Here is a 14563-nt window from a genome sequence, read left to right on the forward strand (position 1 = left end):
GATTCCCCCTGGTGTGTAGATAACACTGATCAAATATGAAGTTGATCCCATCCAAATCCTAAGACTAAGTATGAGGGCAGGAAATCGCTAAAATCGCCTTGGCCATTGGACCCTGTGGTCTTTTTTGTTCATCTGGACATGTTACATGTGTACCAAATTTCATACATGTACGTGAAACACAGCAGTGGAGTTGAACTAAAGGTGGCGCTGTAGAGCAATTTTGTAAGGGCCATGTCTGAATCTATTAAAATATGTAAATTTTCACCAGACCTGACGTTTGCAAAATTTTTGGAGTTTTGGAGCCTCTTTCGGCCCTCAGAAAAGCAATTCATTTGCCTGAGTAATCAAAAGCAGGTACAATAGGGCCTTGGCACAGGCTGTGCTGGGGCCCTAATTGAATGCAGTGTTGAGGCTGTCATTTTCAGCATCTACATGGATGTTAAAATCACCCATTATAATTATTTTATCACAGGGTACACCTGTACAGGTAGCCAGTCTGTTGTAGGGCTAACACAGAGAGACACACAACCATTCACACTTATATTCACATTCAGTGGTGCATAAAGTAGGTATGCACTATATGCAATGCATAGGGGCGCCGCACAAGGGGGGGGCACCAAAGCGATGTGGGGAAATTATTTCTCAAGTCAACAACAGACGCACATTAGGCGCCCCTGGTCTTTCTGTTGCCCCCCCCCCCCCCCTTACACACACACACACACACACCCAGGGCGCTTCAGCGCGCGCTTTCAAGAACATGCTCGATCGCGTTTTCATTTGAATTGTGCTATCATCCATCTAAAGGAGAGGCAAAAAAGAAAGCTCTTCGGGACAGAAAATGGAAGAGGGAGAAGTATAAAAATGTTGCTGGGATGAAAAAATCTTTTCAAAATGGTTTAAAGACAGTCGGTAAGTGATTGAAGGCTTGTATAAGTGAGATCTGCACTCATGAACACAGTAAACCTTGAGAGGGTGCGGTGTGTGTGTGTGCGCGCGCACGGGTTTGGGGTGGGGGTGCGGGGTGCGTGGGCCTAAAAATGTGTCCGCATACACCTCAGAAAGAAAGTATAGCTGCGCCCCTGTTAACACCTATGAGCAATTTAGAGTCAGCAGTTAACCCAACCCCACTGACTGCATGTCTTTGAATAACCTGGAGAGAACCACGCAGACGTGTGGAGAATAGGGGTGTGCGATATTGACAAAAAAAACCTTAATATTTTCTGTAATTTTTTCAATAAGAATAATAAACGATATTTTAAATTATTTAAAAATGTGTTTGTAAAAGAAGTGCAAGCTAGTAAAATATAGGACTCAAATCAGTGTTTTTGACACATTAACTTTTTTTTTATTTTATTTCATTTTATTTTATTTAACCTTTATTTAACCAGGAAAAACACATTGAGATTAAAATCTCTTTTTCAACAGTGTACTGGGCATGACAAATATAAATAGAAAACCTTTTTTTCAAAAGCAATCGCTCAATATCGAAGACTTGACAAAATGGAAAAAAAAAATCTAAAAAGAGGCTGTCTGGGGGGATTCCCCCTACATTAAAGCAAAATAAATTACAGAAACTACACACCTTCATCTGGTTGGAAACCCGAAAGAAGCAGGAAGTAGTTTTCTCACTGGGAGTATGAGGAAACACACACAGCAGCCACTTCACTGGTAAAGTGTGTTAACAAGCAGCCTTTTCAGTTGCTTGTTAACACAATTGTCCTCCGTGTTGGCTCGCTCTTTTCTCTCTCTCATAGTGTGTGTGTGGGTGCATCTCATTTTTGTTTACCTTTGTGCAGAGGTGGTCGCTCCTGGTTGCTCCGCCCATTTGTCAAGTACTCACCTGAAGCAGATTACTCATTACTGATTACTCACCTGTTCCTCATCAAGATGGGCTATTTAAGGCTGAGGGAGCCTCTCAGTTGTCACTGGATTGTTGTGTCAGAGTAAGGTATGAACATCGGCTCAAGTCACGGCTGTTGTTTCCTTGTGGATGAAGCTCTCTTCTCTGTGCAGACCTTGCCTGCGTTGGACCTTTTTAGAGCAGTCAGTGTCAGTTTGTGAGAGTCCACAGACACATCAGCAGCCCTCATCCTGATAACAATTCCCATGCATTTCTTCACTGAACAAACCAAGGTCAGTTGTGACTAAAAGCTGGTTCTGTGTCTGATGCACTGTTCAGCAGTTTTTGGTCTTGGAAAATTCCACCACGAGCATGTTGAGAAATGATCTCAAAAGGAATATAAGGTTACAGTTGGATGGTTATGGAATGGTTAAAGATGTGTGTCTGTTCCTGGACACTTTTTATTGCCTTTGAGCTCTGAGCTTTAGTTTCTACCAAAGAAAGTGAACTTCAGAGCTGTCAGTTTAATTCAGTTTTACTGATATAACATCAAATTACAACTCTGCTGCTCAAAGAATGTGACTAAACTCACTAGTGTGGTTAACAATATGATGGTGGATGTTGTTGATGTGGATCTGCCAGAAGTTGTGCTACAAAACATGCATCTTTGCTGTCTTTGACACTTTGCCTGGTATGTTCTCACTTTTCTGTGTTGTGTAGTGCTGTGTGGACCTGGACAACCCAATGCAAAATAACACATTACTAAGGTTTAAAAGACCCTGTGAACAAGGTGAAATGAAATGGCTGAAATGCACCTTATGATACTGCACATGTTTTCATGTCGTTCTGTGGAGGTGGTCCACTTTAAATCTCACCTTCAGTAAGACTTTCAACAGCTCTGAAGTAAATTCTACAAGCTGGCAGTGGCACACTACCCAAAACAGGCTTAACCTGTGTAACTGAGTTACACTGCCCCCTTCACTTCATACTGATCATTTCAATAAAGCTAATCATCTTCATATGGGGAGCACTTTTCTAAGCCAATGTTATAAAGTGCTTCACACAAATGAACAACTTCATAACAAGCAGCTTTTAAAATATCAGTGTAACATTCAGAGGTCACCTGTGGGTTTAACATAAATGCTGTTTTATTACGTTATGGTGTATTTACACATCACAGGACTGCATTATCTCCTTTCCTTTAATATGGATGCTCCAGGGTATACTATGCAAAAGCAGGTAATAAAGGAAGCACTGGCTCACATTTCCCTAATATGTTTGGTGAATTTGACCAGCTTTTATGACTGACATTTGTGATATGTCAACTGTCAGACCTTTAAATATGGAAGATATTCTGTCTGCCTTCACTGCACAGTCTGGTGCTGGTGTGCCAGCTGTAGTGACACACAAAAGGGTGGTCAAACTTTCAGCTGAAGCAGTTGTTGATACAAGGTTTTTAATGCTGTGCAGGATGTTTTCAGAGGTCCAAAAATCTCTTGATGGGTTCATTGATTTGTGTGATGAAATAAGGTGCAATTTTCTTACCACAAACCTGGTTCAATAATGAATTTCAAATCCAAACACGTGTCTGAAACTGAAGGTACTGGTAATTTGAATGTTGATGGTGGTGTTGATGATATTGATCCTAATGATAGTGTTTCCAATGGGTAAACATTCACCACTAATAGGTCAAATACTGTTTCCTCTGCACAAATAAAAGCAGCAGCTGAAAGAGGTGCACTTGTTGCTCAAATGGCAGCTTTAAAGGAACAACTGATAAAAATGAAAAAGGAGCCGCTTGTGTTAAAATCTAAGCTAACATCTACTGCCAAGCTGGTTCACTGATGGACAGTGTTTCTCTCTGGTACCTACTGCTGGCATGAACTCTTATTTTGAAAGGGAAAAGAGGAAACTGACATCAGTGTGTGGCCAGATGTGGCTGTTGGCCCGCTCCCTTGGGGGTTGTTCCCTGGGGGTGGCTCTGGCCTCTTCGGCATGTGGGGGTGCCTGCTGGTTGTCGGGCGGTTCTTGGGTGCTCATTGCCTCTGGCTCTCTTGGGCTCCTGCCCTTTGTCTGGAAGCTCCGTCTAGGGTCTCTCTCCGTGCTCCTCTGGGGTGCGCGCAGTTATCACCAAAGGTCTTCTGAGCTGCAGATGTCCCGGGTCCCCTGGGTCTTTCCCTGTTTGCCTCACTGAGTATGTTTCATGACAGAAACACATACATTGTAACATAAAACAGCAAGATTTTTTTGTTTGTGTGTGCCATCTCCAAGTATGCTCATGTGTAATTAGTGCTATTCTTTATTTCTTTTTTTTCTCCTTTCTTATTCTCTCTCTCTAACAAGAGTAGCCTATAGAGAGCTTTTATAGAGCTCTTCTTGTAAATCAAATATGTTTGGTACAACAGTGCATTCGGATCATGATTCCGTTTGTGAAAACTGCCGGACATGACAGGCTTAAACAGTTTTATACAGAACAGGTTCTCTTCATGCAGCTAACCAGTTAGTGTTTAAAAACAGAAGCCCTGCTGGTCTCAGATCAGTATTCCTTTCCCCTTTTCATCCCTTTTTGACTTTTTTTGTTTCTCAAACAGCTGCAGGTTTCACTGTGCTCATTATATGGTAGTTTAGCCTTTGTACAGATTCAGAATCATTAATTACTCAGATTGCTCTGTAATCTGGATATTTGAAACAGAAACATTCAATAACAAAGCTAAATGTCTTAAAAGGTTTGTGCTGAAAAAAAAACTCAACATAAATTTTGACTTAGTAGTTTGCCAAACACCATCATTTGGTTTCAGCTCATAAATGTTAGGGTTTCTTTTCCTTGTGTTTTGTTGACTAAGAGTAGCAGCATTCACTGTATAAACACAATAAGATTCCACTCAAATTCGAATTATAATTTATTATCAAATGGCCTAAGATGAAGTCCTATAATACCATCCTTTGCCTCCAGCAAATATTAAATGTTTGGATCAACAGTAGGAAGAACATGTCTGATTTTAGAAACACGAGCCATCTGAATACAATTTAAAGCCACTGGACTGTGAGTGTCATGGTCCTGGGCCATGTGCCCAGTGTTTTGTCTTTAGTCCTTGTAGGTTGTGTTTTCACTGAGTTTTTCTGTTGTGCTCCCAGTTTGTTTTTGGTTTTGATTATTCATCATAGTTTTCTGCATTCTGGGTCCAACCTCGCCTGTCTCACAGCTCGCCATGACAGTTGGGTCTCTGAGACTAAACCAAAGAAACACATTAAAAATAATGTTAACTCATCTGATATCATTTTTGCCATCACAGGAAACAAATCTGTATGATGAATTAAAATGAACTGATAAATGAATGCTATGAAAGGAAAAGAATACTAACATATCAATTTATCAACAGGTTTTAGTATAATTTTTTTTTTTTTAAAAATCCCTTTCTAAAACTAAGCACCACTACGTGCTGTGATCCGCTTCAGTTTGCCGTGTAACCATTTTTCAGTTTAATAAAAATACACTATAAAAAGTTTGTGCCTCCATTCATTTCCTCTCTAAGACAAACATGCCACTTTAACTGCACAGTCTCTGTGTGTGAGCACAGCTTGGTCACAGATAGCGGAGCAGAGGATGTATCGAGATAAGAAAACATTAAATATAATGTTCACAAATACAGTAGGGTCAAAGTTAACCTGCTACAGCTTTCCTAGTTTAGCCATAGGCTATCTGGCTGTGTAACTGCTGCTGTTTGAGTGAAACATGTCCTGTGGATGCCACTGTTTGGTCTACAGAGACCTCTAGTGGACATTTTGAGACATCGCTTACACTGAGCGGTTGGTTGTCCCAGCACAAGACGATGTTGTAGTTACTGACAAATTACACAGTTGGCGCATAAGGAAAGAAAGCCATCATCAATGGAGCGACGACACCAGGGTTCACCATGGCAACGGGTAAATAAAGAGCAGAGCCTCCCTTTTCATTTGATGGATGGAGGATTGCACGTGTCAGTGTGGAGCATGACAAGTCACTTGAATCAGCCTGACCCACTCTGTCGTCATCATAGACAGAATAAAAGTTTGTCATAAAATATATCATTTCTTTTATAATGTCTGCAGTCATCGTTTACACAACTTGAATCTTCATCTGATTGATGTTGGTTCTCTGACAGTCACAGCAGAGATGTTTCACTGAGTTACTGTTAAAGGTCAGAGGTCAGTCATAGCTGGAAACATGCAGAGCAGCTTTCCAAGTCTGTGATGAATGTAAAGTTTTACCAATAAAGGCAAAAAGATTATAATGAATGTCTCAGCTTTACAGGTTTTAAATATTTCAGGACAGCTTTGGGAGGATGAGACATTTTACATGAAGAATGCAGATCGTGTCTGGAACATGAATCCATTATGAACAGATCCGGACTGAATGAGCTGGGAAATGACTGGAGCCTGAACTGGATCTGGACCTCATCTGAATCCCTGATCCTGATCCGTTTGGATCTTCCTGCTGTGCAGGTGGACTCAGACACGGTATGTGGATCCGTTATAGAGCCGATGATCACAGATTTAGGTGATCTTCAGTAGAAAATATGTTGATTCATACTCCATAACTTTCAAAATGTCGACATTTAAGTCACTTTGAATCCATTTACACTATGTGCACAATTATTAGGCAAGTCATAATTTTGAGGATTGTCCTCATTAATCACCAACTACAGTGCTCTCGGTTAATCCAAAATAATAAATAAACCTCAAACATGAATGTTTAAGAAAGTAAGAGTGAGGTTTTGGCTTTCTTAGGAGAATATATGTGCACAATTATTGGGCAACTGTTATTGTGCAGAATTATTGCACATCTAAATGAAAAACACACATTTTCCATCTCACTTGTGTAAGCAAGAATTATAAAACAACAACTCAAAACTTCCCAATAAACATTTCTGACATATAAAAAAAAAATCAGTGACCAATATAGCCACCCTTCTTTTCAATAACAGTGATAAGCCTTCCAGTCATGTAGTCTGTCAGTTTCTTGATCTGTTGATGATCAACTTTTTGTCCAGCAACAACCACAGCCTCCCAGACACTGTTCAGAGAGGGGTACCGTTTTCCTTCACTGCAAATCTCCCACTTAAGAAATGCCTACAAGTTGGGTTCTGGTCCGATGAGGAAGGGGGTCATGTCATAAGTTTTTCATCTTTAACACCTTTACTGGCTAGGAGTACTTGGATGCATGTGATGGAGCATTGCCCTGAAAATCATTGTCTTTTTGAAAGATGCAGACTTCTTCCTGTATCACTGCTTAAACAAAGTGTCTTCTAAAAACTGGAAGCAGGTTTAGGTGTTGAGTTTGAGCCCATCTTCAACCCGAAAAGGTCCAACCAGCTCATCTTTAATAATACCATCCCAAATACCAGTACCCCACCTCCACCTTGCTGACGTCTGACTCGAAGTGGAGCTCTGTGCCCGTAACTGATCCAGCCACGGGCCCATCCATCTGGTCCATCAAGAGTCACTCTCCTTTCATCAGTCCATAAAACCTTTGAAAAATCTGTCTGCAGCTATTTCTTGGCCCAAAAATGCCTAAAAATGATATTATGGCCATAAAATTGTGCACACAGTGTAGCTCAGTTTTCAAGTCTTCAAATCCTTTCAGCCTCATCTTCACTCAAACATTCACATCATCTCCAGGATCCAGACATTTTTCCAGCAGTGAGTTTTTCCAACACGACCAATGATCGATCATTGATCACTGATCAATGTGTTCTGTGTTGATCCAGATCAGTGTGATGTAACAGTGATGCTACAGTAACTACAGTAATTGTTTCAGAGGAACGAGTCTCAGAGTAGTTGTAAAACAGCTAACTGATCATCTGCAGAGGAACGGTTTATTTGAAGAGTTTCAGTCAGGTTTCAGAATTCATCACAGTACAGAAACAGCATTAACTAGCATTAGTTAGTCCTGTTGGACCTCAGTGCAGCTTTTGATACTGTTGACCATAACATTTTATTACAGAGATTAGAGCATACTATAGGTATTAAAGGTACTGCACTGCAGTGGTTGAACATCTTCACTGGCTTTCTTTTTGTCAGTTTCATTACACAGGATTATTTATGGATCTAAACATAGACCCTAGAACATAACGTGTCTGTGCAGAGTGCATGAGCATTTTAATATATACAACATTTTTGCCATTACACATAATTGTTTAGAGTGTTATTCACATTTTAATCTTTAAAGGGTTTAGTCACTAAGTTGTTTTCACAAGTTAGATAAAGCCTGTAGTCAATCGTGAGATTTCCAGCACACATAGAAGGAAAGTGAGACATCATTACAAACAAAAATACAGCTCTAGCAACACACCAACTTTTTTTTTAACTTCAACAGGACATAATGGCAAGAGACAGAGAGGCAGCACCTTTACAGCTATTGTACTAACAAGGCACAAGAGATAGAGAATAGCCCCTTAAACTGGGGGGATACCTTGACTTTGGACTTTATCATCTGGGATTCGCTGCATCTGTGTCTCAACAGGTTCGTCCCACAGTGGTCTAATAGGAAAGATGTCTCCTGAGGGAGGGAACTGCATCTCTGGGAAATGTTCTCTTTCTATGATTGAAGGATCAGTGAGACTGCTCTCATCATCTGAGATGGCGGCTGCAACTTCTCGCTCTTTGTCTGTCTCTGCGTGTGCCAACCTTGCCACAAGTTTTGCTGCTTCATCACTTATCTCTTCAAAGAACTCAATGGGCTCTTTAAATGGCTCCCTTTTCTCTTTAGTGGGTGTTGTTGAATGAGAGGACTCATTTGTAGCCTCGCTGGAAGAGACAAGGAGGGTCATTTCTGTAGAGAGTTGGTCACCAGTGGTCCCTAAACCAGAATCCCCACACTTTTCTGTCTTTACTTTTGTGGCAGCTGGTGCTGAAGCTGTAGAGGTCTGCTGTCCAGCTTTGAGAGAAATACATAGACTTTCAGGGCTCGTGCCTGGAGTGGCTAGACCCTCATGTTTGTAACTGTCTTAATATTTCAACAGGCAATATCTCCCACATGAATAATATGCTTATCCTGAAAATTGGTGTCCTGGGTAATTTTGGCCCAGACTTCCAGAATCTGGCATCATAAATGTTGTATCTTTCTCACGTTATTAACCCCTTAAAAACCAATATTTTTACAGGCGAAATTACAAAATTCAAATTTCAAAGTCCTCTCATGATGCCAGGATCTCTCTCAGAGACCACTTAATGCCATATTCCTATTATTTCAGGACAGGTGTGTGTGTAGCTGTCTGTCTCCTGCTTGCAACTGCTTTATTGCAATACGTCCCATTTTTGCGCAGTAAATTACCCATGACACCAATTTTCAGGATAAGCATATTATTCACCTGAGAACCTGAGATATTTAGAATGTACAGTGTGACGGTGTCATACTACCGAACATTCAATGCATCCAAGCTTTGCAATTTTTATAAATTCAAAATAAGAACCAAAAATAGAAAAACTAGAGCCGACCACTGAAGCACACCGCCAGTCAGATTTCTCCTGGGTCCCTGCTACTCACAGGCCACACAACCAGTTAAATTTCACACATAAGTGAAAGAAAAAAAAACTCTTCCTCTAGTCATGAAACTGAAGAATGAAAAGAAAGAAAAGGGAAAAGGCGAAGCCGTAAGAAAAGAAGTGGCAAGTAGTGCCTAGAGGGTCATCAGTACTAAATGAAATGGGGTATGCAGCATCAGCACAAGCAATAACAACACAATGATGTACGGGGTAAAAAAAAAGAAGAAAAAAAAGATTGGGACTGGCATCCATGGATCGTTTCATATGCAAAACCAATAGATTGTTTTCCACCCTACCCAAGGAATTTTGTTCCCGGTGGGCCAAGCTGGAGGATTCTGCTAACCAAACTTTCTCCCTCATTTAGAGGTGGAGGGGCACTGGGGAGGTGGAGTTTACTGTGTGATTGATCGAGCATCCGTATGCAGCAGTGAGGAAGAAAGAGCACACACAAAGTGTTGGTTGGGTTGAGAGTTTGACAGCCTGTGTAATTTCTTTTTTAGCTGCACAGCTAGGAAGTATAATAGAGTGGCAGATAAATAATCATATGAATAAACACATAAAAACATACATTTTACCCACGGATTGTGAGAAGCTGAACATTTTTCCTAAACTCATTTTTAAAGTCATTCTTTTCACCATAAAGCAGGCTGAAGGTTGCAACCCTTCATGACACCTTTTCTGATAACTGGTTACTTCATGACACCGTTTTCTATCACACAGTCCGTCAGTCGAAACAAGGACTGGACATAAAATCATCTGAAAGAATAATTCATTATAAGAGAATAATTTAAAAAATAAAACAAGATTTGATCTATTAGACTTTACTTTGTATATGCCAGCTGTATTTATTTAAATTATTATTTGTACAGTTTAATTGAATGTATTTCATTATTTTCAAACTCTTTTGATCCCTACATAGATTCATTTTTGCCAGCAAAAAGAAAACATTATAATTTTTAGAAAACGTTTGTGATGTCAGTAGTTCATCGAGATTGTGTAACTGTGATCATCTCCAACATTACCAGTAGATGGCAGAGTTTGGGGCCACATATCAAACCAATCATGGTGCAATATAGTGCAGCTGGAGTTAATAAGAGAAGCTATTTCATTAAGGGTTAAGGTGAAAGAAGGGGGAAGGTGAGAAAGAGTTAGACTGCAGCTGTTATGAAAGAAAACAGGCCATGCTGGCAGCTCCCTGGCACTGGGGAAAAGCAAGAGCAGAAACAGTTTTAGTAAGGCAGAGGGAAATTAATCTGAAAGAAAAAGGGCAGCACCTTATAAGCTTTGGATTCATTAAGGATACAAATCAATAACAGGGTAGACACAGATGAAGTGGTACCTTGTTTTCCTCCCTATTCCAAGAGCCATTTTAATCATCTCTCTCAGTTAATCCTGAACACCTTTAGACTCTTACTTTGCAAAAACAAGGTGCACAAAGCTCCACCACTCTCTGGGTGACAGTGGTGCATTTTGTGTTCTTTTCCCTCTAAACGTTCTTTAAGAAGTTTTTAGTGCAGTAAAATCTGATAAGGGCAGACAGATGTTTACTTTGAGTACACAAACATGTAGGAGTAGATGATGTAATGTGATCTTTAGAATCCCCCGTAATGAAAAACTGCAGGTACAGATACTTAAAAACCATCAGCTATCACTCCAATAACATCTCTGTACATTTATTTTTATTAACCCCCGCACATCCAGCAGCTTCTACAGCATTCATTCCATCATTCTTCCTGTAGTCTTACCCAAGGAACTGAGCTCCAGAAGGTCCCACCTCTATGAGCCTGCTGGCCAGGCCCTCCCCCTCAACCCAACCAACCAACTAACCCAGACCCAGAACTGACCCAGAATCTGCTGGTGTCCTTCTACCGTTGCTGTGTAGAGAGCATCCTGACCTACTGTCTGTGCGTGTGGTTCAACAGCTGCACAGCAGCAGACAGGAAAACACTCCAGCGAATCATCAACACGGCTCAAAAGATCATAGGCTGTCCCCTGCCCTCCCTCCAGGAACTGTTCAATGCCCGCTGCCAGAGGAGGGCACAGAACATCCTCCAGGACCCCTCACACCCTGGACATTCCTTGTTTCAGCTACTGCCATCAGGCAGACGTTTCAGGACAATGAAGGCCAGAACAAACAGACTGAGGAACAGCTTTTATGCCAGGGCTATCATTGAACTGAACTCTGTGTGGTTTGGACAGTGATGTGGGGTGGTAGTGCTGACTGTGTGCGTGCGTTGGTGTGTGTATTGGGGCTAGATTCATCTTAATTTACTATTGTGCACTGTATTTTAGTAATCATTTTTATCACTCATATTTTTATTATTTTATTATTTATTGTCTGAGGCACCTAGAAAGGAATGCATTTTAAATTTCGTTGTGCAACTTCTGTGTACAATGACAATAAAGATTCTGATTCTGATTCATCGGAGGCATGGTGGCCAGACGGTGCCTCTTCACCAGTCGGCACGTCACTCTTGTCGGGGCACTGCACTTCCTTGGCGGGATGATGATGCGGAGGCCGTTGTGCCGACAACCACGCATGGCTCCACCCCTGGCATCCACCATGAAGCTGACCAGGAAACTGAGATGGAAAAGGAGATATAAGCACAAATTAGACACACACGTGTATTACTGAACCCATTAAGTGATGAGAAAGTAGACACCAAAGCTAACTGATAAACTATTGACTTAAATATGAACACTTACTAAGATACTTGTGTCAAAAAGGAAATGAGAAAACTGAACTGACAGTTTGTGAGTTTAACTGAAGGGTGAACACATTTATACAAAAGGACCAAAGTTGTCTTTGACCGTTTGGCCTTCAACAGCAAACAGCAGATACTGTAAGCAAAGGTTGTTTCAGGGCTTTCAAATTATGCAGCGGCAGGCGCATTTTCCACCTACTCCACCACTCTGCGCCGTCTACCTTTTAATTTTCCTAAAAAAAATTTTTTTGCGCAACCCCCCGTCTCAATTTGTGGACGCAGGTGGCAATATTTACATTCTTTCAATGTGAGCCATTAGAGCCTTCTTTATGAATGATACTGCTTAATTTTTAAAAGGACATGTTCCACTATAAGGCAAAGTTTTTATTTTTTAAACAACTATAAATGTAAAGGTGAACAATTAACATACAAAGACTACATATTATCATTGATTAATCGGCTCTATGATTATAGCTATGCAGGCATGTTCAGCATGATTCTGGTGTACTGCACTGAGGTTTTGACCTTTCACTTCACTCTCCATGCAAAGTGACAAATATGCATATGGATCATATCTGAGTGGGGTAAGAGACTGACTGGGATGAGATGACTATTTGACACCACGGGCAGGTATAAAGTTCTTTAGCTTCAGTTAAACAAACAACAAGATTTCTTTAAAAAAAAAAACATGGCAGACATGAAAACAAGTTGTTAAATAAATGTTAGAAGACACGATCAGAGTAAACCGTCCACATCGTCCACACTGCACAATATAGTACAATAATACTTCTATTTTAATTCTCCCCATATGCCAAAGGATTCCTTAAAAGCATCATGGTATGTTAGTGGAAATGCTCAATTCACAAGACACTGAATGAAGTCAACAAACACGTCCTCAACCTTCACCGCCTTGTTTTGCCAGGATATGTAATTTAATGTGGTTTTCCTTCATTTGCAGCATCACATGACCTCTCCACAAGGAGATGTCAACTTTGATAACTTCTGAGGTGTAATATTTGGATGTTCAGATGTTAAAATGAAGAATACAGAAAAACAGAGACGCTGTCTGTCGAGGACGGTGTAACACATACACCTCTCCGTCAGGAGAGCACACAGAGTGGAGAAGGAGAGTGATGGCGATGAAGAGAAGAATGATTTAACCAAGGTGCAGACGGTCACCTGCTGTGGTCTCCATGATCGTGGCACGGAGAGGAATGGCTAAAAACAACAACCACATCAGACAGAGAGGAATCAAAAGTCGAGCAGAAACAATTCAGAGAAGGAGAAAAGCAGAGCGGGAAATCCGAGCACGCGTGAGACAATCAGAGGAAGACAAAAAGAAGTCTGTACACTGCTCTCAGCAAGATATTTGGCCACAGCTACAAAAACACTGCAGATAAATTGTGTTTACATTGCACCAAAAAAAGTCATTTACTGGAAGTGTAAACATGAAGGCTTGAACTTTTTGACTAAACTTGATTTTGTCAAATGTTTACAAATTTTAGTCCACATGTTCAGCTTTTGAAGAGCAACGCTTTGATTTGATTGGTCTGTCTGATGACACCAGAGTGACTGTACTTACCCAGAATGGACCGGGCTGGAGGACAAAGCCACGTTGTCCAGGTTCTCTGTGCCCCAGCTCAGCCGGTATGAATCTCTCTCACTCTCTCTGGCAAGTGATGAAATCTGGAATAAAACAAAAACAAATTACAAAATTACCAAGTTAGACAAACAAAAATCAATCTGAACTAAACTATCACTTGTAATTCCTAAAATATCTCACTTAAATTAACATCACCCCAAATCACTGTTTTAAAAACACAGCTTGTGATCACTGTGATGATGCAACGTACCTGGTGACTGGTGAGCATCTCCTCCATCATGCCCTCATGTTTAGAGTAGTAGCTGTGGTGAGTGGGTGTGAAGGACCTGTCTGAACTGAAGCACAGAGGACAAAAATATAAGCTAACCAGTGAGGGGGATGCTATTAACACAGCAGGGTAGGAAACGCCTGAGGCTGGCTTTAATAATTATCTTTAAAATACTCTTTCTGTTCCACAAGGAGGGATCAATGTCCAGCAACTGATCTGATAACGAGGTGATTAATTTCCTAAGTAGATGGTCATAATTTGAATGAATGACTTTCTAGCAGACTCCTCCCACACATTATGCTTATGGCTGATATTGTTTTTAAATGGTAAAACTGCTACATTTACCTGAAGTGTTGGCTTAACATGAACACTATTACAGCAACACTGTAAAAGGCTAACAGTGTCGCACACAGGCAGTAATCAAAGTATTTGATCTGTGTGTTTTATTACTAATCTTGAGGGCAATAAAATACAGTGTATCACAAAAGTGAGTACACCCCTCACATGTCTGCATATATTTAAGTATATCTTTTCATTGGACAACACTGACAAAATGACACTTTGGCAAAATGAAAAGTAGTCTGTGTGCAGCTTATATAACAGTCTTCTTGTAGTGCAACAAT

General features: G+C 40.6%; 2 protein-coding genes across 2 annotated transcripts; both read right to left on the reverse strand.

Moving 5' to 3' along the window:
* Positions 1-7886: 7886 nt before the first annotated feature.
* LOC115775608 (ankyrin-2-like) lies at positions 7887-11174 on the reverse strand. Its single transcript, XM_030723075.1, has 3 exons — positions 11110-11174; positions 9661-9759; positions 7887-8756 (listed from the first exon to the last, which is right to left on the reverse strand). Exons 2-3 carry the CDS (start codon positions 9722-9724, stop codon positions 8275-8277), a joined length of 546 nt encoding a protein of 181 aa, XP_030578935.1. The 5' UTR covers positions 9725-9759; positions 11110-11174; the 3' UTR covers positions 7887-8274.
* LOC115775613 (ankyrin-2-like) lies at positions 10851-14014 on the reverse strand. The gene is made up of 5 exons (XM_030723081.1): positions 13923-14014; positions 13652-13755; positions 13249-13287; positions 11796-11945; positions 10851-10887 (listed from the first exon to the last, which is right to left on the reverse strand). Exons 1-5 carry the CDS (start codon positions 13950-13952, stop codon positions 10851-10853), a joined length of 360 nt encoding a protein of 119 aa, XP_030578941.1. The 5' UTR covers positions 13953-14014.
* Positions 14015-14563: the final 549 nt, after the last annotated feature.

This window comes from Archocentrus centrarchus, unplaced genomic scaffold (genome assembly GCF_007364275.1).
Source record: "Archocentrus centrarchus isolate MPI-CPG fArcCen1 unplaced genomic scaffold, fArcCen1 scaffold_24_ctg1, whole genome shotgun sequence".
NCBI classification, from domain to species: Eukaryota; Metazoa; Chordata; class Actinopteri; order Cichliformes; family Cichlidae; genus Archocentrus; species Archocentrus centrarchus.

Bases quoted from the DNA above. Each gene is read 5' to 3' on its own strand.
- LOC115775613 (XM_030723081.1), bottom strand. From the start codon at position 13,952: ATGATGGAGGAGATGCTCACCAGTCACCAG. The intron at 13,756-13,922 runs GTACGTTGCATC...GTTTTATTCCAG, and splicing joins AGATGCTCACCAGTCACCAG to ATTTCATCACTTGCCAGAGA. The intron at 11,946-13,248 runs GTGACCGTCTGC...TTTCCATCTCAG, and splicing joins GATCATGGAGACCACAGCAG to TTTCCTGGTCAGCTTCATGG.
- LOC115775608 (XM_030723075.1), bottom strand. From the start codon at position 9,724: ATGAGGGAGAAAGTTTGGTTAGCAGAATCCTCCAGCTTGGCCCACCGG. The intron at 8,757-9,660 runs GTAGGGTGGAAA...TTTCTCTCAAAG, and splicing joins CCGGGAACAAAATTCCTTGG to CTGGACAGCAGACCTCTACA.